This window comes from Puma concolor, chromosome D1 (assembly GCF_028749965.1).
Source record: "Puma concolor isolate L17-30 chromosome D1, mPumCon1.1.hap2, whole genome shotgun sequence".
Lineage (NCBI taxonomy): Eukaryota > Metazoa > Chordata > Mammalia > Carnivora > Felidae > Puma > Puma concolor.
The window spans coordinates 54,963,313-54,987,821 of record NC_141676.1 but is presented as its reverse complement, the minus strand read 5'-3'; the positions used below and the strand labels follow the sequence as shown (position 1 = coordinate 54,987,821).

The 24,509-nt window shown below is 38.6% G+C and overlaps 2 protein-coding genes and 1 pseudogene across 3 annotated transcripts; 2 read left to right on the top strand and 1 right to left on the bottom strand.

The window, feature by feature from the left end:
* The first annotated feature begins 8,434 nt into the window (after positions 1-8,434).
* On the top strand, positions 8,435-9,450 carry LOC112865469 (olfactory receptor 52A1-like). Of its 2 annotated transcripts, XM_086679438.1 has the most exons (2): positions 8,500-8,697; positions 8,746-9,450. In XM_086679438.1, the coding sequence occupies exons 1-2, from the start codon at positions 8,500-8,502 to the stop codon at positions 9,448-9,450; spliced, it is 903 nt and encodes a 300-aa protein (XP_086535564.1). The 2 variants fall into 2 exon arrangements, with proteins under 2 accessions (XP_025784352.2, XP_086535564.1); XM_025928567.2 differs by having other exon boundaries at positions 8,435-9,450.
* Positions 9,451-18,851: 9,401 nt separating this feature from the next.
* On the bottom strand, positions 18,852-19,776 carry LOC147576729 (olfactory receptor 52D1-like; annotated as a pseudogene).
* Positions 19,777-22,467: 2,691 nt separating this feature from the next.
* LOC112865713 (olfactory receptor 51G2-like) lies at positions 22,468-23,400 on the top strand. The gene has a single exon (XM_025928791.2). It carries the CDS (start codon positions 22,468-22,470, stop codon positions 23,398-23,400), a length of 933 nt encoding a protein of 310 aa, XP_025784576.2.
* The last annotated feature ends 1,109 nt before the right edge of the window (positions 23,401-24,509 follow it).

Sequence of the window (24,509 nt, the reverse complement as noted above, 5' to 3'; positions counted from 1 at the left end):
TTTTGTGTTGTGTTTTCATTTTTGAGGACTCCATACTGTTTTCCGTCATGGCTGTACTAATTCACATTCCCACCAATAGTGTACAAAGGTTCATTTTTCTCCACAGCCTCTCCAACCCTTATCTCTTGTCTTTTTGATACCAGACATCCTAAAGGTGTGAAGTAATACCTCATAGTGGTTTTGATTTGCATTTTCGTGATGCTGTGTGAAGTTGAGCACCTTTTCATGTACATGTTGGACATTTGCATGTTTTCTTTTGAGAAATGTCTTTTCAGGTCCTTTTCCCATTTTGTAATGTTTTTGTTGTTGTTATTGTTTGTTTGTTTTGTTATTGAGTAGTATGAATTCCTCATATATTTTGGATATTAACCCCTAATGAACTACACAGCTTGCAAAAAATTTCCTATTCCATAGACTGTCTTTTCACTCTACTGAGGTTCCTTTTGCTGTGTAGAAGCTTTTTAGTTTGATATAATTCCATTTGTCTACTTTTGTTTTTGTTGCCTGTACTATGATGTCTTATCTAAAAAAACCACTGCTCAGACCAATGGCAAGAAGCATTTTCCTACGTTTTCTTCAAGGACTTTTATTGTTTTCAGGTCTTACTTTAATCCACTTTGAGGTCATTTTGTGAATGATGTGAGATAAGGGTCTATTTCATTCTTCTGCATGTGGATATCCAGTTTTCCCAACACCATTTATTAGAGACATTATTGTTTTCCCATCGTTTTAGCACCCTTGTATAAGACTAGTTGATTATACATGTATGGACTTATTTCTGGGTTGTGTACTCTCTTCTATGGATCTATTTTTCCGCTTTTATTTCAGTACCATACTGTTTTGATTACTGTAGCTTTGTAATACATTTTGAAACCAGGAAGTGTGATGCCTTCAGCTTTGTTCTTCACTTTGCTTTTCACTATTAGCGATCTTTTGTGGTTACACATAAATTTTAATGGGTTTCTTTTCTACTTCTGTAATAATGCCACTGAGATTTTGATGGGAATCACACTGAATCTTTGATCACTTCAGATAGTACAGAAATTTTAACAATATTAATTCTTCCAATCAATGAACATGATGTCTTTCCAATTATCTGTGTCATTTTTTATTTCCTCCATCAGCATTTTATAATTTTCAGCATACAAGTCTTTTACCTCTTTGTTTAAGTTTAGTCTTAAGTAGGGGCACTTGGGTGGCTCAGTCAGTTAAGCATCTGACTCTTGGTTTCGGTTCAGGTCATGATCTCATAGTTCGTGGGATCAAGACCCACATTGGGCTCCATGCTGACAACATAGAGTCTGCTTGGGATTCTCTCTCTCTCCCTCTCTCTCTGCCCCTCCCCTGCTCTCTCTCTCTCTCTCAAAATAAATAAACATTTTATAAAAAGTTTACTCTTAAGTATTTTATTCTTTTTGTTGCTATTTTGAATGGGATTGTCAGTTTTTCAGATAGATCATTGTTTATATATCAAAACACATATAATACGTGTATATTAATTTTGTATTGTGCAACTATACTGAATTTATTTACCATAATAAATTAGAAAACTTAAACAAAGTATTCACTAGTAACAGAAGTAGCCATGGATTCTGGAATTTATTCTTGTCATGTTAGTCTTCAACTGGCTCTCCATCAGAGGTGCTAAACTCATTTATGTGTATTGTACTGGAAGGCTCCATCCCACATTGTCCCATATTATAATTGCTAATTTCCCTCAATGCCTAATTTTTTTAGTTAGGACTCATTTCACATCCTGTAAAAACAGAGATAACTGGTTAATATTACACCATGTACTAAAGTTGAATTATTCAGATATATATTTACATGCATATGTTTATATAGCATATGGATATGGATATGGAACTATCCACTCAGTATTTAATTCAATATACATGCTTCCCAACCTGAAAACAAAGGTTTTACAACCAATTTTGGAGTAAGTCATTTTCCAACTATGTAGAGAACAGTGATGTATTTACAGAAGCCTTAAGTTTCTGGCCTACAACTAAGAGCCCACTGTCCCAGGTAGGATGTTTCATTAAAAGATCTTATCAGAGTTGAATGTGTGACAACAGAGATCAAGTCTTGCAACAGCATAAAACACCTATTTGTGCCCACATGCAAGGTTGAGCATGGTGCCTCCTTCCTCACCACAGCTCCCTGCACGAAGTAAAGGAGATCTCTCTTTAAAGTAACAACAGGGAAGACACAGATAACAGTTATGGCCAAACAATGTACACATTCATCTGGCGACTCAGAAGTTTGGGGGGCATTGCATGGATTATCTGGAGGAGATAAGCAGTAAGAAGGGAAAAGACCCACAGAGACATGAGACAATAAAAGGAGGATTCTACTGTATCTTATTGATCCAAGCAAATATTACATTATTTCTTGCTTAAATGATTTCAAACACTTTTTAAAAAATTTTTTTAATGTTTGCTTATTTTTGAGATAGATAGACAGAAACAGAGTGCAAGTGAGGGAGGGGCAGAAAGAGAGAGACACACAGAACTTGAAGCAGTCTCTGGGCTCTGAGCCATCAGCCCATCACAGGGCTTGAACCCATGGACCACAAGATCGTGACCTGAGCCAAAGTCGGTCACTTACCCGACTGAGCCAACTCATTTCAACTGATTTCAAACACTTTTAACCTCAACTCTCAATACCTTCATAAAACATTTTCCTCTTCAAATACATACATATATTTAAATATTTCACTGCTCAAAACATGATATGGATTACTGTGGCAGATGCAGTTAAACAGCAGGTTTGTGTATAAATGTGTATATGTATATATTTACATATGAATGTATATGTGTGTATATACACACAGTAACTTGCTTCTCTATCTTCTACAATATTCCATATCATGCTCTGAAGTGTAATAATATTTAGTATGTACAGATACCCACAGCCTGTTTCAAGATGCTTCTTTTGCCAAATCCACCTTTCTGCTTGAAACTCTTATTACAGTTTTGACACTATTAGTTTAAATTTATAACACAAATAAAATTTAAGTAAAAGTAATCTGTAGCAATAAAAGCCAATAAAAGTTGCTTGGAGTGGAGAGGGACTTGGACAATGACTGGAATATAGCATGAGGGAACTCTCTGAGGTATTGAAAATTTTCTGTATCTTACGTTGGGTGATGGATGGTTACACAGTAGTATACACACATTAAATCTCACTGAACTGAATAATTAAGACTCATTATCTTTTTTTTTTTAATTTTTTTTAACGTTTATTTATTTTTAAGACAGAGAGAGACAGAGCATGAATGGGGGAGGGTCAGAGAGAGAGGGAGACACAGAATCTGAAACAGGCTCCAGGCTCTGAGCCATCAGCACAGAGTCTGACGCGGGGCTTGAACTCACGGACCGCGAGATCATGACCTGAGCCGAAGTCGGCTGCTTAACCGACTGAGCCACCCAGGCGCCCCAAGACTCATTATCTTTTCAGTGGATATTGGGTTGTCAGGGCTAGTCTGAAAATTATACTACAAGTCTTATTATGGCCTTCTCTGTTTCTTTTCAGTAAATACCAAGTTGTAGAACTGCTGGGTTATAAGGGAGAGATGTGTATTCCTTTGCAAGAAAAATTCAAGTAGAAAGAAAGAAGATTAAACTATATTAATATAGGACCTGAATAGGAAAAAATGGATATAAAATATTATTTCAAGAACTAGGCTATAAAATAAAATGAGAAAGGTCTCTAAAATATTTCTGGGCTAAAGATGATTGTATTCTTTTGATGAGAACTTCACAGTGATAGGTGCATATTGAAGAAAGGAGAGGGAAAAATTAAATACTCCAAAAAGAACAGACAAATGATAGAGACCTTTTGAGAAAATTGAGATAGGCATAAAAAGAGAGAGAAAAGAAAAAAAAAGGAAAAGAGAAAGAAAACAAGAAAGAACTGAAAGACAAGAGAGTGATAAAGAACAAAATAAGAATCAAAGGATAGAGAAAAGAAGGTGGGATAATGAGGTGAGCAGGAAAGAAAGATGTCAGCCTTTAAGAATAAATTCCTGAGGAAACTGGCAAGAAAAAAAAGAAAGGAAAAATCAATGAAAGATGACAACTGATAGCACATGAAAGGATTTTCTTCTCTTCACAGACCAAATTGATTTTGTATGGGTACTGAAGCTGGACCAAAAGTTCTAAACTTGGACAAGTACTCACAACTTAGTATCAAAAAATAAGTACATAAGTAAATAAACAGACTAGTGATGGTATCACATGAGACAGAGTGTCACACAGTTGATCCTCACTCAGAAGAAAAATATCTGGGCGGAAATCCTGCATTTTGGTCACTATCATCTAAAACGCGGTAACCCGCAAGCTTACTAGAGAAAAACAGTTTGCCGCCTTCACACTGCCATCAGTTAATTAATGATTTTCTATGTCAAGTGAGTGAATTAAAACTCTGAGTCAGAAAGTAGCCAACCTTTGAAATATCCTCCAGTCTCTAAGAGGGATAACCCATTACTAACAAAAACCTATAAAACTTGTCCTCTGGGGTTTGGGATGTTGTTACTAAATTTACTGCCATCACCTTTCCAAAAAAACAGAGAGAGAATGATACATTATTAAATATCTCAATGACCAGAGAGGTTTGAAGAATGTGGTCCTTGAAAAAAAAAGTACTTAAGGTTTATTGAAAGCTGAAAATTACTATAAAATACTAGGCAACAGGAGTAACATTGTAGGAGGATCAGGAAGAAGAGGAGAAGGTGGTGAAATGCAAACAGTCTATCAGTAACGTAGCAGTAGCGGGAAAAAGAAGCAGGTAGAGCAAGCTTACTATAATATTTATCAGCACAAGAATATCTACCACAGTACTTCATCTACAGGTCCTGCCAGATAACAGAGGGTGGAAAACATAATGACACTTTATTTCTTTATCTTAAGAAATCTCCATTTCTCATATTCTAGTGATCTCACTCCACATTAGCTTATGCTCAACTTTCTCTGAAAGTAACCCAAGATCAGAGAGTTACAAATTTTCATTCCAGGAAGACTCCTTCCTTCTAGAATTCACAGTGCTCTCTGGACATATGTTGCTGGGCCAGACCAACACACTCCTGGGATCAGGATAATGACACTCCAGGGGAATCAGAAAGGTAATGATGCTCTGGGATCAGCTCAGGCACTCAGGAAGGCCTAGCATCCTTTCCTTTAATATCTACCTCTGCTGGAAAGTTTGCTGGAAACAAAGATGCAACTAGCCTATGCACATGCCAAGTCAGTCCTCAGCTTTCTCCAGGTAAGGTTCTGCCCCTACAGTTTGGGAACTGGGAGTGAACAAGGGGCTGCAGGGAGTGTTTATCTTAGGAGAGAATGGATAGACTGAGGTTTTAAAATCCCGCTTTAGTCATTCATTTTTCTGTCCCTTGTCATGCTATTTCCATTCTCTGTGCTTAGAATCTTTCATCAACAAAAGAATTTGGGGGGGGGGGATTAATGTAAATCTAATATAATTTTAAAGAATTTTGCAGACATCTTAGTCCCATCTTCTTCTATTTATGGCCCTCGAGTAATTTATGATACATGGAAAGTGTTTTTTTGTGATTCTAGATACTGGTTACTTTATCCCTGTTAACCATAATGTTCTCAGGTTTACTGAAAATAAAGGATGAAACAATCAGCCACCTATCTACCTGCACAGGCAGATGTGGGGTGTTTGGGTGATATGAAAAAGAGGAGAAATACAGGAACACTGTAAACCATGAAAAGTTTCAGTATCTGCTCCATTTACACAGCATCTTAGTCCTTTTTGTGATGGGGCAAGGATACCCTAACCTCCTTTCTGACCTCTTGCCTCTGTTGGAGCTCACCTATTAGAATCTCTTCTTTTTCTTCTACTCAGTAACTAACAATGAGCCCATCCCTTTTATGATAGCATTTATGTTATTTTGAAAGCTTAGAGTCATCAAATTCTGCCTTTATTGTTTCTCACTGTAATTGTATTTAATGTAATTCAGATGCATTTTATTCCTAAGAACTCACGAAGTCTGTAAAGGACTAATTGTTACAAAGATTTTTTTTTTTTTTAAGTCATGTGACATTTTGTAACCGCATGGGAATTTACAGACTAGTTTAAGACATCACCTTCTTATTTTGGTTGTGGTCAATCTTATATATAAGCAGATGGAAGAAAACGCTTTAGCTCTGGGATTTTCATCTTCTTGTAGGATTTTTTTTTTTATTTCTATCATCAAGTAATTTTCACTTTTGTGTGTTTTTTCTTGTCTCCTTGAAATTGTGCATCCTATTTCTGTCTTGACAAAACAGTTAGTCCTTTCATCAACTGTAATAAATATTATGTGAACTGTACCAACCATTGATGTATTCTCCATATGATCTCATTTAGCTCTGGGGTAAATAAGGATACTGTTCTTAATTTACAGACGGGTAAATTGTGGATGATGTGTACTCTGGCAAGATTCCATAAAAGGTAAATGTGTGTATGTGGTGGGGGTTCAGGGTGAGTAGCCAGATCATCTCTCAGACTTTGAAACCATTGATTTTAACTGCTTGCTGATTACTAGGTAAATAATCTGATAAAGACATTATCATCAAGTGGATGCAGCTGAGCATAATATTTATTTTTGCCTTTACAGTATCAGCCAGTTAGTGAACCATTATTTAGGGGATCCTGATTTATTCAGATTTTGAGATTTTTCTCTTACCTTCTATCATTTCTGGCAACTCACATTCATAACTATTAGGAACACCCTCCACACATTTTATCATTTCTCCCACCACGTACTTCCAAATACAACATGCGGACATCAGAGGAAATTATTTTTCACAATATTTGTTGCTTTAATCCATTATCTTATGACCACTTTGACTATTGTTTGCTCATTGTATTGTTGCAAACAAGCAAAGAGATCTCAGTGTCTTTCTATCATTATTTTTCATTCATGTAAGAATTATTGCACCAAAAATTCCTTTGATATCTCCACAGATGTGCTTTAAGTGACCATTAAACTGCTATTTGTATGACCATTTTCAAGTGATTGCCTCAGAGAGAAAGAGAGACTTCCACTCTCTTCCACGTAAAAGGCTCCATTTTCCAGGGCGTACGAATGTGACCAGTTCAGAGGAAATCTCTCTGTGGGAGTGATTTCAATAAGTGTCTTGACATGAAAATACTATAATAAAATGTGAACTGGTTTAAAAGAGTATGAGTAATGAAATTAATGAATGGCTTCATTAATAAATTAATGAAGGATTAATGAAATTAATGAATAATGACATTATTGGGAAAAATGAGTTTCTTAAATGCAAAATTTGGTTCCTACTAAAGAGAGCTTAGATCAATTCTGTAAAAAGTATAAAACCAGGGAGATGTAAGATTAGCTCATTATATTCAAAGGTGCTTCAGCTTTCAAATAATAGTTAATTATCATAGTATAGTGTATAAAAATCTCAATAGAGAATAATAGTATAAAGTTATTAAGGAGAAAGTAGGATCCCCAATGTGGAAACCAGAGGGAGGTGTAAATTTACCGAGTGCTCCATTGACACGTAACTTGGGGGAAGAAAACATCACACTCATTCAGCAGTGTGGTATCTCCAAACTGGATAGGCTCTGCTTTTGACTACATCGCATCTTATTTTTAGTTGTTACTCTGTTTAAAGCATTTCTCTGTATTCTTCTAATTTCCTAAGCCCCTCTGTAAACCACATCCTCTATATTCCACCTTTCCTTCTCCACTCAGCAAATCTCCTTTACACCTAAGTGAACTTAATCCATTCAGAGAACGAACCATCCCTGGCTGTCTTTGAAAACAGACCACCTTCTTCAAATCTCCTCTAAGGGCCACACTTGGCCTCCTGTTAAACAGTGATTTGTTCAATATTTTTATGTGAACACTGAGTGAATGTAAGACAGCTATACGCTCTCCTACCAATCCCCACTGGAGACCTAATGCTACAGACCCAGGGATATATAACCTGCTTCCTGGGACCAGGAATAGTATTGGTTGAGGGTGAAGGCTCTCGTAAGCTACATACTTACCCACATGGGGACAGAAATGGGGTTCTTTTAGGTCCACAAGATGCCCAGATGGAATCTGCACTTGCAGCAAAACTGAGCTGGCTATCTACAAGCAAATAGAAAAGGAAAGCCTACTGATGGTGTTTCAAACAGCCCAGCCTAGAGGTCATGATAAATACAAAAGATCAGTGTTCTCAGACTCATGGTTTCCATTTCCACAAAAAATAAATCAGAAATCCTGAACTTTCCCCTGTTCACCTATGACTCTACTAGTTTTGAAGGATTGTTTGCTACTCTATGTTGGCATATAGAATAGAACCTCTGAATAATTCAGCCAAACTGAATAATCAGTCCTCCAAAGACTGAACTTATTTCTTCTATACTAAATGTGCCTGAACGATAGAGGGGTCTGTGTCCTTTCACTTCGCACTCCCACTCTCTTTCTGTAGGTATGAGAATTAGTGGTGAAAAGAGAGATCACGAACTTCCATGGCATCCATTAATATGTCATATCTAGACCCCACGACATTGATGCTAATTGGGATCCCCGGACTACAGGACGTGCAATTTTGGATTGGGTTTTCCTTCTTTGCAATATGCCTGGTGGCTCTTCTGGGAAATACTATTTTACTAATCATCATTCCTACAGAACACAGCCTGCATCAACCCATGTACGTTTTCCTGGCAGTGCTGGCAGCCACTGACATAGGGCTCTGTGTAGCCATTGCTCCCAAGATGTTGGCCATCTTCTGGTTTGGCTCATGCTCCATTGCTTTTGATGCGTGCTTAGCCCAGCTTTTCTTCATTCATGCCTTGCAGGGCATGGAATCTGGCATCCTGCTGGCCATGGCCTTTGACCGCTATGTTGCCATCTGTGATCCACTGAGGCACACATCCATCCTCACACCATCCATCCTGGTCACTATGGTGCTGGTTGTGGCAATTCGGGCAATGGTGCTTGTTGGCATTTTACCAATTTTAATCAAAAGACTACACCTTTTCCATTCCGTTGTAATTGCTCACTCCTACTGTGAGCACATGGCTGTGGTCAAGCTAGCTGCAGAAGACATCCGAGTCAATAAAACATGTGGTCTCCTAGTAGGTTTTACAATACTGGGATTTGACATGATTTTCATCTTCACTTCCTATATCCTTATTTTCCAGGCTGTTTTTCATCTACACCAAAAGGAGGCACGGCTCAAAGCATTTAACACATGCACAGCTCATATTTTTGTTTTCCTTGAGTTTTATATTCTTGCCTTCTTCTCCTTTTTCAGCCACCGTTTTGGACATGTTGCTCCTTCAACCCACATCCTTCTTTCTACCATCTATCTCCTTATGCCACCCGCACTCAACCCTATTGTCTATGGTGTAAAAAACAAGGTAATTCGTAAGCGTGTGGCACAGATTTTTCTTCTGAATCGTCACTCCCAGCAGTAGCCTATTAAATGGTTATGCTCGTGTAAAGAATACTTTTGCTTCCTAGGGATGAAGACAGGTTGAACTCTGTGTGCATATTGTTGGGGGATTCACTTCAATGTGTGCAAACTTAAAGAGATACATTAAAAGGTATTTATTTCACAAACTATAGTTAGAATGAAATAAAATCTGTTCAGGTTAAGACTGATATTAGCGGTCTTCATTCATTTTAATTCTAATTTTCTTTCTCCTGTCCATCTTTTTATTTCATTTGCAATTATTTAATAAGGAAGCTTACTTAATAAAATGTAACTTCACAAGTGCCATGCCTCTGCCTCTTTCACGACTGCATATTCAGAGAAAAGAAAGGTCAATTTCAGAGTCAAGAAAATAATGTTTAATCCTAAAGAAAAAAAAAAAAAAATCCTACCTGAACTGGGATCACCTCAACCAACAAATGCCTCTGAGATGGTTTGTGGTCAAGACCAAATTGTGCATAGTTCCTAGAGGCAAACTGCTGATATCTGAGGTTCTTCCAAAACCCTGGCAAAGATCTCTTTCCATAACGGGACCATCACTTGCCCTTTTACAAAGTCCACCACTGCCCTGCCTTCTTAACAGCCTGTGCTCCAAGGTTACCTAGCTCCAAGGGCCAAGAAACACAACTTGCCAGGATATAAAGGAGAGTTACAAAACACAAAGTTGCATTTTGCTAGGTGCCTAGAGCAGTAACATACTTATAATTTAGCTAAGTGCTTTAGATTCATTATCTTGCTTAAATATGGCCCCAAATAGATATGGTTTATCATTCCCAATTTAGATAAGAGGAAATTAAGTCTCAAAGGACTATTAGTTCTTAAGCAAAGAGTTATGAATATCATACCTGTTTCTCCATTATAGAGTTCATTATTTTTACACAGAAACATGCTGAAACTAATGAGTAAATTTTTCTTAGATTAGTGCCCAAACCAGGTGTGTTTTCTTTTTTCTACATATCTATTAAAAAATAAAATTCCCGGGGTGCCTGGGTGGCTCAGTCCGTTAAGCATCTGACTTTGGCTCAGGTCATGATCTCCCAGTTCATGGGTTGAGCTCTGAATCGGGCTCTGTGTTGACAGGTCAGAGCTTGGAGTCTGATTCCTCATATATTTGGAAAAGCAAAGATCAATTAATGTGTTTCATGAAACTGAAATTTACATATGAATATATATGGCTTTCAATTAGATATATTTTTCCCCATCAGAATTATGGTCTTAAGTACCTAAACTTTTTTTAAAAGAAGAAATAAAAATACAATACCAGATTTCAAGACGTTAAAAGTTAGAGAAGGAACAAATGCTGATCAAAATAGATGAAACCAAAACAATAAAAATAACTTTAGAAATAGTTATTTAGAAGTTTTACAAGGTAGATTTAATAATTAAACCTAAAAGTATGACTTTTGAGATCATTAGTATATCTAGCATATCAAGATATGGCTAAGAATGAAACCATTTTTGAAATTAATAAAACGTAACTTCACAAGTGCCTGATTCTGCCTCTTAATGTGACCGTATATTCGGAGCAAAGAAAAGGGTATTTTGAGGCAAGAAAAGAACATTTCGTTCAAAGCAAAAAAAAATCCTACCTGATCTGGGGGCACCGCAGACCTCCATCCGCTGATTTAGGGCATTTGCCGTCTCCTGGAGGAAGCCACCCAATCTCCGCTGGTATCACCTCCTAACTAGCAATTCAGCAGCACCTTCTAAGCCTGTTCCATCGCTTGTAGGCCAACAGCTTCTGGGTCATGTGATATGTAAGAAGACTAACAGGTGCCATGACCACTAGTCCAGAGCTGCACCTCCACGGTGACAAAGTTGGATGAGATCCTATCTGGGAGGATCAATTGCTTTGTAAACCTTCAGTTACTTTTGTTCGCTGAGGTCCTAAAAACAGAGAAGGCAATTCCATAAAGTAACTGACTGAATACAATCAACTCCAATCATGATGAATTGCTGACTCTTTCAGGGCAAAAGAGGTCCATTGTAATTAACCTGACGCTAAGTGGCTGGTTGGTGTCCACATCAGCTCTGTTTCTGGAAGGCTGCACATTAAGCAGCAATGATGACAGTAGCCCTGGTGTGTGGGGACCCACACAGTTGGATTCATGCACAACTTCCATCTCTACCCTCATGTCTACTGCATATGTTTCACACTTGTTCCAACACTGAGGGTGACCGATGACAGAGGATGACTTCTGGCCACACCATTCTGCCTAACTGGTTGTTTCAAGCTCCTTCCATGTTTGAAGCTCTCTGGTGGATATTAACTGTAAACACAAACACCTTTATGCGGGTGTCCTCTGCTTTGGGTCAGCTGTATGTCTCTTCTACAGAACGCTTTTGTCCAGTGTTTCATTACTTCTCTGTCCAGCCTCCTGACCAATTAGTCTTTCACACATTTCTGGGAGTCTACATATATTCTTACCCCAGGTCACTTCTTTTTAAACACCAAAGGATGATCGGGTACACCTCCTGAAGCTGTAACTATTGGGCACATTTGCCTTTGCTGGAAGCTCCAAATCTCAGGTGCGTTTCCCTTCACTTTTATCTGCCAAGGACACTCCTGAGTGGTACTGTAGTGTAGAGGCAGTCTATTTTACTCAATCAGTCTAGACTTATTTCTTTCTCCTTTAGCTGGTCATAAGTAACTATTATGGGACAACAGATGTGCCTTGAGGGAGAAGTGGAGGAATTAGGAGTGATAGTCGATGTGGCGACCTGGAACACTGGCTTGTGCTTGTGTTTTTTGGCCCCACTTGTCCCTGATCCAAGGTAAATGATTCCCATCTTATAATGAACTGGGATGGACCACATAATTTTCTTGATCTCACAGAATTTGGGGAATCATAGGTAGTCTGGCCAAATAGTCACATTTTGTTCCATAGGCTGGTGTTCTGTATCTCTGTCCCTACCAGGGTCAAGTAAAATAACAACAAAAAAATTGTTAATATTTTGTTTGTTTTTATTTGCCTAAGAATTACTATTTATATTCATTACCAGATCAGCTCAGAAGTTTCTTTAGATGAATAAGAAAATTGTGTCTGTTTCCAAAATAAAGTACATGGGAAGAGAGAATTTTCTCCTTGATATTATGGGCGAAATACCTTCTTAAGGCTCTGAATGACTTATTGTGGAGGGAAGACAAAGGAACATATTCAGTACATTATTTCATTAACGGGTGCCTGGGTGACTCGGTTGGTTGAATATTGAAACCTTCACATGATCTCATGGTTCATGTCAAGCCATACTGAATGTTGAAATCTTGGTCATGATCTCACGGTTCATGGATTCCAGCCCTGCACTGGGCTTTGCACTGATAGTACAGAACCTGTTTGAGATTCTCTCTCTCTTCTTCTCTCTCTGGCCCTCCCTCACTCATGTGAGTTCTCTCTCCTCTCTCAAAGGAGATAAACATAAAAATATATATATTTCAATAAGTGGGTAAGGGAAAACATAAGCTAGAAACCTTGTTTCTCTACTACTAAAAAAAAAAAAAAAAAAAAAAAATACATGAAAAAGTGAACAAGGATCCCAGCAGCCCAGACCATCTGACAAACCCTTCTAACCCATTCTCCACACTGTCCAGTAATTAACATATTTAAACATGAACCTTTGCCAACTCATCTAAGATTCCTAAAAATGCATCAGCCTCGGTAGTAGAATTCACTGAAACCTGGTAAATCCTAATAGTATCTAAAGTACAGCAAACTAGAGGAAGAAGATCCCAGTTGGATGGGATGAGTAGGAAGGGCAGGTGGTCTCTTGCAGGTTGGAGAATGTTGCCTGCAGTAAATGCTGCTGCACATGCTAGGCCCTTGCTAGACTGTGAACCACAGGGAAAGACCACCAACAGAGTTGGAGTTCACAGGCCTCAGGCATGTAGCTCCCAAAGCTCAACCACTTCTCCTCAGGCTGGCTTCAGAGAGCAGATCCCCACCATGCCCAGGACTGAGGGTGCGCTGGCACACTAACACCTCATTTGGGGGCAGGAACATGCAACTCATACTGCTTATCCTCCTTGGTGCCCATTTTCTATCACCTGTTTTAGAGATGTTCAATGCCTTGCATGAACACAGCATAGTAAGTTTCCTTACTGACCCTCAACATAAATACTGCAACATTGTATCTTTGCTGAGAGAGTGTAAGGAAGGTCTTGGAAAGCAAGCTGACAGCCCAAGGCCTGTGGAAATAAAAGGGGCCATAGCTGGGGGGAATAGCTCATCAAAGGACTGCTTTGGGGGAAATCCTTTCATACACTACTAAAAGGAGAGTCCAAACACCGTCAGCTCTCCCGGGACTCCTCCTCCCTTTACTGGGGATTATAGACAATGAAGTAGGGTCGGGAAAGGGAACAACAGGAGGCTCCTGGCAGGAGAAACAGCTCTAAGAATGGTGGCCAGAAAGAGTTTCTGGAGAGACATGAGGCTGGCACAGGCGTGAAAGGAAAAGGTGGGGGTGAGTGCAACAGGTAAGGACAAGAGAGTGACAACACAGACAAGGCCAGAGCCAGAAAAGGAGTGGCTCAAGAATAAAAGGAACTATTTTCCCCCTAAACATGAGTGTTTCTTGCACTAGGACAACTTGGACTTCACCAATGCCTAGCTTCACGGGACCTGCAGTTTGACTCATGGCACAAAACAATTGTGAACCTGTTCTATAGCCCCGGGCTACTTTCCAGGACAGCTACAGGAAACCTGCCTTGCTATAAAACTGAGTCCCATTTCTTTTTCGTCCCTCTCTGCCTTACTTCCTTCCAACTTCCCGCCTTCCTGGGGCTTCTCACCGGGTCAGATGCTGAGGGCCAGGAATGAGGACCCAGGGCTACATCCAACACCGGCCCACACAGAGAGACAGGGCCACGCGGTCAGCCGGGGATAGCAGGGTCGGCCAAGAAGGGCTTGCCTCAGAGTGGACAGAGAGGACCCGATTCTTGGCTTCGAGATCCCTCAAGCCACCCTCACTTGCCTGCAGGATCCGGGACTGCACCGCCACTGCTGTCTCTCCACTGTTTCCAGGCGCCCCTTCCCTGCCTCTGGAATCTTTCCAGCCAGAGACTTCCAGGAAGCACTAAGGCAGCCAGGCCTCGCCCCTCCTTCCGCCGCCCCTCCCATTGGTGGAGAGGACCATTTCCCAGCCAATCATTCGCCCGAACACCTGACTCCACCCCTCAATCCCAGGCTGGGGATATGTGATTGGCCAGACTGGAAGAGCTCTCACCCCTCTCACCTCAGTAAATTCTGTTGGCCTAGGGCCGGAAGAAGCACCTGAGTCGGGTGCTCTATTCTTCTGAGGGGAGGATGCCCTGTCCCTGGAAACTCAGGTTGGCTTCAGCAACTGCCGCTGCTACTGGTTTTTGTTAGTTTTAATGGTGTATATTTTTTTCTGCACGTGGCATGGCTTTTCTCAAGTATTACAGAGGTGTACAATGTGATTCTCTTATGGGAATTAACCATAAATTCCACATGATATCTTTCCACTGGTAATATTATAATAGCCTGGAGACTGCCAGGTCCATGGCCTAAACCCTCAGGCTGTGTACACTGCAGCCAAGACCTGCTTCGTAACTCTTTCTTGCTTTAAACCTAACCCGAAGGTTAAAGTCTTTTGTGTGACTTGATAAAGGGTTTGCAGAAAGAATTCCACCTGCAAAATATATTGTCTCAAGCACATTAAAAAGTATACCATGAATCGTGCTTAATTTTTGTAATGGAAAATGTCAGTTTCAAACATTTATCCTTAATTTGAGAACATGTCTGAGACAAACAGTCTCTTCAAAAACTCGCTGTTTAAATAATCCACTTAGTATTCAGAAGGTTTATTTCCCACTCTTTAGAACACACGTGTCGGTTACCAAGGCCGCCAACAAACTTTTCAATTATGGCTCAACATAATCTTTTAACATGAACCAAGATGACATCGTCTTGATGAAAATTTTGGGATGGGTATCGAGGAGGGCACATTTTGGGATGAGCACTGGGTGTGTATGGAAACCAATGTGACAATAAATTTCATATATTGAAAAAAAATAAATAAACACAACAACAAAGATAAATAAAGAAAAGAAAAAAAAAGAAAATTTTGGGCATGACTGTATTTATATTATGTTGTTGTTTTCCTTGTGAGTGTGCACTATTTATTAACTTTCTTTCTGATAGGATTGAAAAATAACACATGTCAATATCTACATGTCATGTAGCTGAAAAATCCAGCCAAAACCAAGTTCTGGCATAACAGTTGCAATTGGTACCATTAATGCTTGTGTTTTCAATAGTTCACTGACCCACTATCTATCTCCAATATTTGCTTAAACAGAGACAAAACATGTAGCTATGTTATAGTATATATACTATACTATATATAATATATTTTTCTATATATATTGTATACTATATATATTTATATATATTGTATTATATTTTATATACTATATATGTATATGTATTATTATGTGTTGTATTATACTGTATATAATATATTTTAATATATAAAATATTCTGTAATACCTTACATGGGTGCATAGTTGGTTAGTGGTTTATTGGCATTGCAGAGTCTCTCTACTCTATCATGTACATCTCTCTCAACATTTTTGTACAATTGCATTTCTAGTGCTTTATTTCAGTCAGTATGGATCATCATTTTTCCAAGCTTCCAAGAGCCAAATTAGCAACATATTGGCACCATTTCCCAAGGTTCTTGGGAAAAAATTAAGTCTTCTGTCATAAGGGATTGCTCTCATATAAACAAACTTTCTCCATCTGACTTTTAGTCCCCCCATTGTTGTTGTTGTCATTTTATTTTCTTTTTGTGTTTTAAGCTGAATTTTCAAAATTTTCAGATTTTCCAACTCAGATGTCTCCATTTTACACCTCCATGCCCCACTCTTTCCAAAACAGGAGATGGAACTTAGCATAGAAGACTTACAAGGTTTGAGAATTTTGCCTTCCCTGGAGTTTCACTACTCCTAGAAGTTCTCTGCTCTCCACGTGTTTTAGGTGAGTGCTGATTGCATTCTTCCAAGGATGTCCTCTCTTCTTCCAGCTTTATCTTAAATTAGTGGTTAAAAATGGTCTCATTTCATTGTCCTTCTCTGTTGCATCAGTGGCCCTCAGACATACAATTCTGTGGTTCTAAGGATTAATGTGTTTGGTTTGTGTAGCCTTCCCCAAATGCATTTGTTACAGCTCTCTCTTTTGTCCATGTTGTTCCCAACACACTGTTATTGTATCTGTCCTTAAATAACTTGAGCTTTTCTCTACCTCCAGGTTTTTGTTTTGTTTTGTTTTTGACTTACTCTTATCCTTTCCATAGATTTTTCTTTCTCCAGCTTTTCAAAAAAAATGCTTCCATTATATTTTAGATCGCTGCTGATGGATAATCTGATCATACTATCTAAAGTAGCCCCCATTCAGGGTGGCTCAGTTGTGTAAGCAACCGGCTCTTGGTTTCTGCTCAGGTCATGATCTCATGACTCATGGGATCCAGCCACACATTGGGCCCTGCACCAACAGCATAGAGCCTGCTTAGGATTCTCTCTGTCCTTCTCTCTGTGTCCCTCCCCCACTCATGCATGTGTGATCTCTCTCTCAAAATAAACAAACATTAAAAAAAGTATTCTCATCCTTTGTTCTCTCAGAGCATCTCATCCATTTTTATAACACATTTTCAGAATGCGAAATTCTTCACTCAACTTACGAGTTACATAATTTATTTTATGTAATTTCCCAAATGCCCTCTCTCCATTAGATCAACATTTTATGAAACCCATCTGCTTCATAGCAGCCTTGTTTTTTTACTACATCCTCAGCACCTACTACCATGCCTACATTAGAGCAGAATTCTAGTGTGCATTCATTGAATGAATCTTCTTTGATTGAATACCTGGCTGACCTATTGTGTGATAGGTAGCCTAGGCTCCTGACTACTCCAGAATAAGTGTTGCATTGATCTATAAATAATTGAAATTATTTCTTCAATATTAACTAAAATTCACACCAAAAACCAAAAACCAAAAACAAAACAAAAATCCCCAAACAACAACAAAATACTTTACCTATGAGAATGGGATCATGAGCCAAAGTCATCACTTTTATATTAAGTAGAACAGTGTAGACTTAGAATAAACATGAATATGAAGATGCTTCTGAGGATATCAGTCTGTTTTTTCTAACTGGACTCTTTTCCTCTTTAATTTCTTTTCCTTTCTATGTTCACTGGCAAATTTTCATCTTTTTTTAAATCAGAATTAATAAATATAGACACCTAAACAGTGAAGTTACTTCCAAATTGCCCATCTGATTCCAACTTAAACACTTGTCCAGAAAGAAGAAATAAAAAATTCAAGGTTAAAAGTGACACGATACTTAATAAATAGACATTGAGAGAGGTATTCTAGCCACAGAAGAAATTGCTAACCTATGCTATTAAAGGCTAATTTTGAACATTATCAGGAATACAATAGATCATAAAGAAACTATAATCTTTATGTCACATACCCATAATGACTTACCCTACAAAATAGTCCATATAAATGAGTATTGAACTTCAAAAAAAGAAAAGAGGTATATCACAGTCAAGAGTAGCTGGAAAAATGAATTATAAGAAAATACCATAACAGAATATTTCTCTATTTAAAATAATAGATAAGGAGCAGATGGGATTAGAATATGCAAGATCATCAAATGGGAAAGGGGGCTATAAATATTTTCAAAGAATCAACTGAGTCAATTTGAACCACACTGAGGAAACAGATAAAAGAATGGTAGGACAGTTCTTGATATCATCAGGTCTTCTGGAAGAGTGTTTTTAGGAAGAGATTTCATTTAAAAACTTTAAAAGAATTTTAGCTAGACAGAGTGAAGTGAGAATATGTTACCAAAAATTCCAGGAAAAACTCTAGAAGGAACATCATGAGAGTTTCTTCATCTGTTCAGAAAATTTGGTCAAAATCATCCAGATCTCCAGGATTGCACATGTAAAATGCCTTCAGTCTTAGTGTTCAGGAGATATAAATAATCCCATCAATTAAGACCTACAAATGTACAGCATCACAATGAAAGTCAGAGATAATGAGTCAATAAAACACCTCTGATAAAGGAGATAAGACTGAACAATAGGATAGTCTTGTGGCAGCAAACATAGTAGATAAGACCACATAATGGTGGATATATTACATTATCAGGGAAATATATTAAGAATAAATCATTTAAATCAGCCACCTTCCAAGCGGTTCTCCTGAGAACAAAATCTAGTCAATGCTAATTAATACTTTAAATATTAAAAATAGAAGATATAAGGATTCAGGCTTTTAGAAAGAGCGTTAATATTTTTCCCCCATGTAAGTAAATGAATCTTAACAAAAGAATAGTTGATGAGGTTGTTGTTTCAGAATTTGTGAGAAGTAAAAGCTTGGAGGAATCGATCTCTGATCTTCTTGGTTCTTATAGATCATTCACCATGGATGGAGCAAGGAGGTAGATGCTAGCCACAAAGATGTGAATATGAGGAGCCATATGGCCACCAAATCTGTGAGTGAGGAAGGAGAAAAAGGCTGGAGCATAGACCACTAAGATCACACACACATGGGATCCACATGTTTCCAAGGTCTTGAGCTTAGCACCTTTGGATGGAAGATGGAAGACAGTGTAAAGGATGATAACATAGGAACATAGGATTAATATGAAATCTAAACCTCCAGCAAGGAAGGCAGCAGCCAGCCTGCAGATTCTGCAGATCCTTGTCTCTTCACAACGTACCTGATCAGAGCCATAAATCCACAGTTTAAGTGTGAGAGATGACAGTAGTTCTGCAGTAAGGAAGCCACTGAGGCGTGAAGGGTTGAGAACTGAAGAGCAAAACCCCATGGAGGACAATAGCTAGCCCCAAGTTCTTGATGACTCTATGTGTCAGGATGGCAAAATGTCTCAGAGGATCACAGATTGCCATATACTGGTCAAAGGCCATGGCCAAGATAAACCCTGAGGCCATGTTGCATAGTGAATGAATGAGAAACACTTGTGTGAGTGTTCTTCAAAATAGATCTCCCTACCATGGAACCAAAAAATGCTGAGGATTTGGGCACAGTGGTGATGGAGATGAACAAGTCAGCCACAGAGAGCATACAGAGGAAGAAGTACATGGGGTCATGCAGGTTGGAATCTGTTCTGACAATAAAGAGAAGAATTACCCAGCAGAGCACTCAGGTAGATAGGCAGAAGGGCCATGAGAGCCAAGTGTGGATGGCCTCCATCCCTAGAAGGCCAAGGAGAAAAGTACTGGGGTGGAAATTGGTATTATTTGACAATGACATGATGAAAACCCCTGGCTCCATTCAGTCGTGGGATGGTGCTGAGTCTTTCATACTCATTTGTCCATTCATTCTCTTCTGCCTTTGTTTTCATTTATATAAAAGCCTTGGCGATGTTTTATACCCCAAGGATACAGTGATAAGTAGGACTGATCCCTAGCTTTAGATATTAGCATTCTAATAGTGGAGAAACCTATGCAAACCAAGGATTAAATTCCCAAGTGAACAATTCAGTGAAAGTTATATGAATAAACAGGGAGACTTATTCCACTTGTATGAGCCAGAAGATTCATAGTGAAGATGCTTAGTCTTGGTTCTGAAGCATATTGGACCTTTAAAATTAAGAGAAAACTATGACTACAATAAAGTTCACAGTCAGAAGACATCAGTGCCTCCACTGAGATTAAAGAATCTTCTTATTCGGGGTGCCTGGGTGGATCAGTCGGTTATGCGTCCCGCTCCTGATTTTGGCACAAGTCATGATCTCAGGGTTTGTGAGGGGGAGCCCATGTTGGGCTCTATGCTTGACAGTGCAGAGCTTGCTTGGGATTCTCTCTCTTGCTCGCTCTGTCTCTGCCCCTCCCCTGCTCACATGCTCTCTCTGTCTCTCAAAATAAATAAATAAACTTAAAAAATAAAAAAATAAAAACAATCTTCTTTTGTTTGTATGTGGGTGAATCTGGAGTAGGTTGTTTGAAACATAAGCTTTTATGTTTATTTATTTTTGAGAGAGAGAGAGCTCATATGATCAGTAGAAGTGCAGAGAGAGATAGAGGGGAGAGCATGAAGGACAGAGGATCTGAAGCAGGATCTGGGCTGACAGCAGAGAGCCCGATGTGGGGCTCGAACTCACAAGCATGTGAGATCATGACCTGAACCAGAGTCAGATGCTTAACTGACTGAGCCACCCAGGCACTCCAAGACATAAGCTTTTGTCTATGGCTGCTTCCTCATGTTATCAAGCACAGAAGTGAAGCCATCATGATACACTTTTAATTGATTAAAGACACTTTCTATGAATTAAACATTATGTGGTTGCCTAAAACATATCTTTTGTATACACCTTGGCATCATGAGAAGTCTGAAACATTACAAACCAATCTGTTAGCAGAGATTGGGAGTTGTAAATACAGGGAGATAGAAGCAAATATTGCTTATTTATAACAATCCTGCATTTTTTTCCTTTGTGAAAAAAAAAAAGTTATGTGTTAGTGGTTTTTCACTAATTCGAACATGTTTTGTTTTCATTTTCATTCGCTTTAAACTATTTTCTAATGTTTCTTTTGATTTCTTTGACCCACAAACTATTTAGAAGTATGTTATTACTTTCCAAATATCTAGGGAGGGGGCTTCAAGGGAAATTGCTATTACTTTGGAATTATCATAGCAGAACTCTGACCTTAATTGTCTCACCCCAAATTAGAATTCATTTTTCCAGAACTGCTTCCAAGATATATTTGATGGCAATGAAACTGTAGACTGAAGAGAACAGAAGATTGTTTCCTAAATTTCACCTGATTGTCCACTATGCTACATATAATTAGTATGCATTGATAAATAATATTAATTTCATGTATTCTAGATTCTTTTTCCAAGGAGTGAGAGCTATAAGAGTGACAGCAAAATGTCTTAAGCCAGGGTATATCTGCATCTATCTCCTTAAACTAAGCAAAAATGAGGAAATCAGGAGTTAATGAAATTAGAACCTGAGTTCTGAACCTAATCTCTAATTCCCAATAGCTTCTTTCCCTGACAGCATGGGCAGGCCATCCCCCTCTATGCCCTTGGGAACCTTTGATGTTAGGAAACATGTCTATAGCTGAGCTCATTTGGAAAAGCCATAAGTCATGAGAGCACTGAAGGTCTCCACAGGTGAGGTGACTGCTCATCTTTATCCCCACAGAACCTCTGGTGAGGTAAGGCAATGCACAGTGGAGCTCACTTGTGTACAACTTCAGATGTTAGTCATAACTCTTTAAAGCTCATTTTTTATGTGTCCTGTGTATTAATTATGAACTTCTTGGACTCCAGTCTTATTCTTTCGTACACACCTTTAAGGTGAAGTTGAGAGAGAATAAAGATACAGAAATAATAGAGTCAGCATCTTATCCTAATAGGACCTTGGGATTATGTATTGATAAAGATTCTAATTTAATCAGGGATATGAGGGATATGAGGCTATTCTCACTGCAAAGACTCTGTATGGATGACATTCCTGTTTCCCTAACTGTCACCATCAATTGCTTTCGTGGCCAAGAAGACAGATAGCAAGCATAAGAATCAAGAGAGGTTTCTCCCCTTTCCACCTATTTCCCTAGACTTTAATCTTTAAAGTAGTTTTAGATTGTTCTTGCCTAGCAACCATGCCACAGGTTATCTGAAAAAAATGGAAGGAAAATTTAGAGACTGTTTTCATATGATTTTTCATGTCTTTATTAAGATAGTGTTATATGTGGAAATTAAATAGCTCATATGAGTTTCTTCTTATGATCTCTTGTCTATAAGTTTACTAGTGACTTCGTGTTTCTCTTTCACTACAGCTTTGAATAGGTGGTGAAGGGGACTTGTGTAGTCAACAGCACAAGCACAGAATGTAAACTTCATGAAATAAGGATCATGGCGATGGGGTGCTAATCCAGACTCTCTTAATCTATATACAAAGATTGCTGATTTCTGCGCTCTAAATGACACATCATGGTCTTCTTCAATGGTAGTAGCTACAGACCTTTTCTTCTGAGTGGTTTTCCTGGTCTGGAAGACTCACATCCAATGATTTCCATTTTTTTGTGTGTCCTCTACCTGATTGCCCTAATGGGTAACATCACCGTCTTAGTGGTTATTAAAGTGGAACGGTCACTTCATACACCCATGTACTTTTTTCTCTCCATGCTGGCTGCTAGTGACCTTGGAATCTGTGCTACCACCCTGCCCACCCTGCTCAAGCTTTTCTGGTTTAATGTTCGGGAAATAGACTTTGATGCCTGCCTCATCCAGATGTTCTTTATCCATGTGTTTTCCTTAATGGAGTCAGGCATCCTCCTCACCATGGCTTTTGACCGCTATGTGGCCATCTCCAACCCACTCAGGTACACTACTGTTTTGACTGATTCTACCATTGTCAAGATAGGTGTGGGGCTTCTGCTACGGGCTGTGGCTGTCATCTTCCCAGGACCCTTTCTCATCAAACGACTGAGGTTTTGTAAGGCTAATGTGCTCTCCCACTCATACTGCCTGCACCCAGATATAATCAAGCTCTCTTGTTCTGACCACCGAATAAATAGCATCTATGGCCTCATCATCATTCTCATCACCTTTGGTGTGGACTCTGTACTCATTCTCCTCTCTTATTTGAAGATCCTGATTACTGTGCTAGGCATCGCCTCCCGGGAACAACAATTTAAGGCCCTTAACACTTGTGTCTCCCACATCTGTGCTGTGCTTCTGGTTTATGTCCCTATGCTGGGTGTATCCATTATCCATCGCTTTGGGAAACATGTTCCATCTATGGTGCACATTATCATGGGTTATCTATACCTATTGATTCCTCCTGTTCTCAACCCTGTTGTATACTGTGCTAAAACCCGAGAGATACGTACCCGTATTCTAGGTAATCTACTGAAATTATAGCTGAAGTACTTTAGAGTCACTTATTATTTCTAGAATAATCCTTATGAAATTAATTTCTAACTTGAGAAAATGAAATATATATCACTGAGAAACATTCATATGTTCACAATTCCCATGTACATATTTTTCTCTCACTCTTCTGGAATTTTTGAAGATAGTATCAATATACTATGACTTTTCATTTCCCTCAAGTAACTCGACATAGATAGATGATAAATAATCGTACAAATAAAGAGTGACTTCTCAATCATCTATATTGTCAGAAAGCTCCAATATCCATGGAAGTCAGTGGATTAGTTGGAAGATGTAAGATGCAAAACATAAGGCATCCAGTAGAGGCCATGCTATCATCTGACTCCATGTAGTCTGCAATTTAACTTCTGATGACACCTCCCACAAATGTCTCTTCCATGATTTTTTACTATCCATCTTTGAAATTATATTTAATTTTGTCAGCTTTCACTTGTGAGAGATCTTTAGATATGACTTTACAAATGTATTAATCTATTTTACCACGCACAGGCCCAACTTCTTTGATATCTGCAGGCACACATGTAACATCTAGAAAAGTAAACTAAAAACTATAGCACAGACTGAAAACCTGACATGAACTGGTGTTTTGGCATGCCAGGTACTACTCTTTGTCTCATATTTTTTATTTGTTACTGAGTATTCTGCTGATTTGTGAAATTATGTAACTAAGCTTATATAAAAGTAGGCTATTGACTCTCAGTAGCTTTTGGAGAGTGTGTGTGCTGCTGAGAATATTTGATAGAGGACAGTTAATTTTATTTGAACAGCACCAACTTTAAATTGTTTTTGCCTCCAAGGAGTTATTAAAATACTGACAAAAAAAGAGAGAAATAACAGTGTTTCCAGTTGGTTGCATTTGCAGCATATCCTGCCAAGAATAAGACGGAAATATTTCATGAGTCAGGACATCAACTTCTTAGAGGCGATAGGGCCTTATATATTCCTCTCTCTCAAGGTTTGCTGATTTCTATGGCTTTCCTATACCTACTGAAGAAAAACAAACAAACAAATTTCTACAAAATTATGTTTACAAAGATTTCCAGACAGGGGCACCTGGGTGGCTCAGTCAGTGAAGC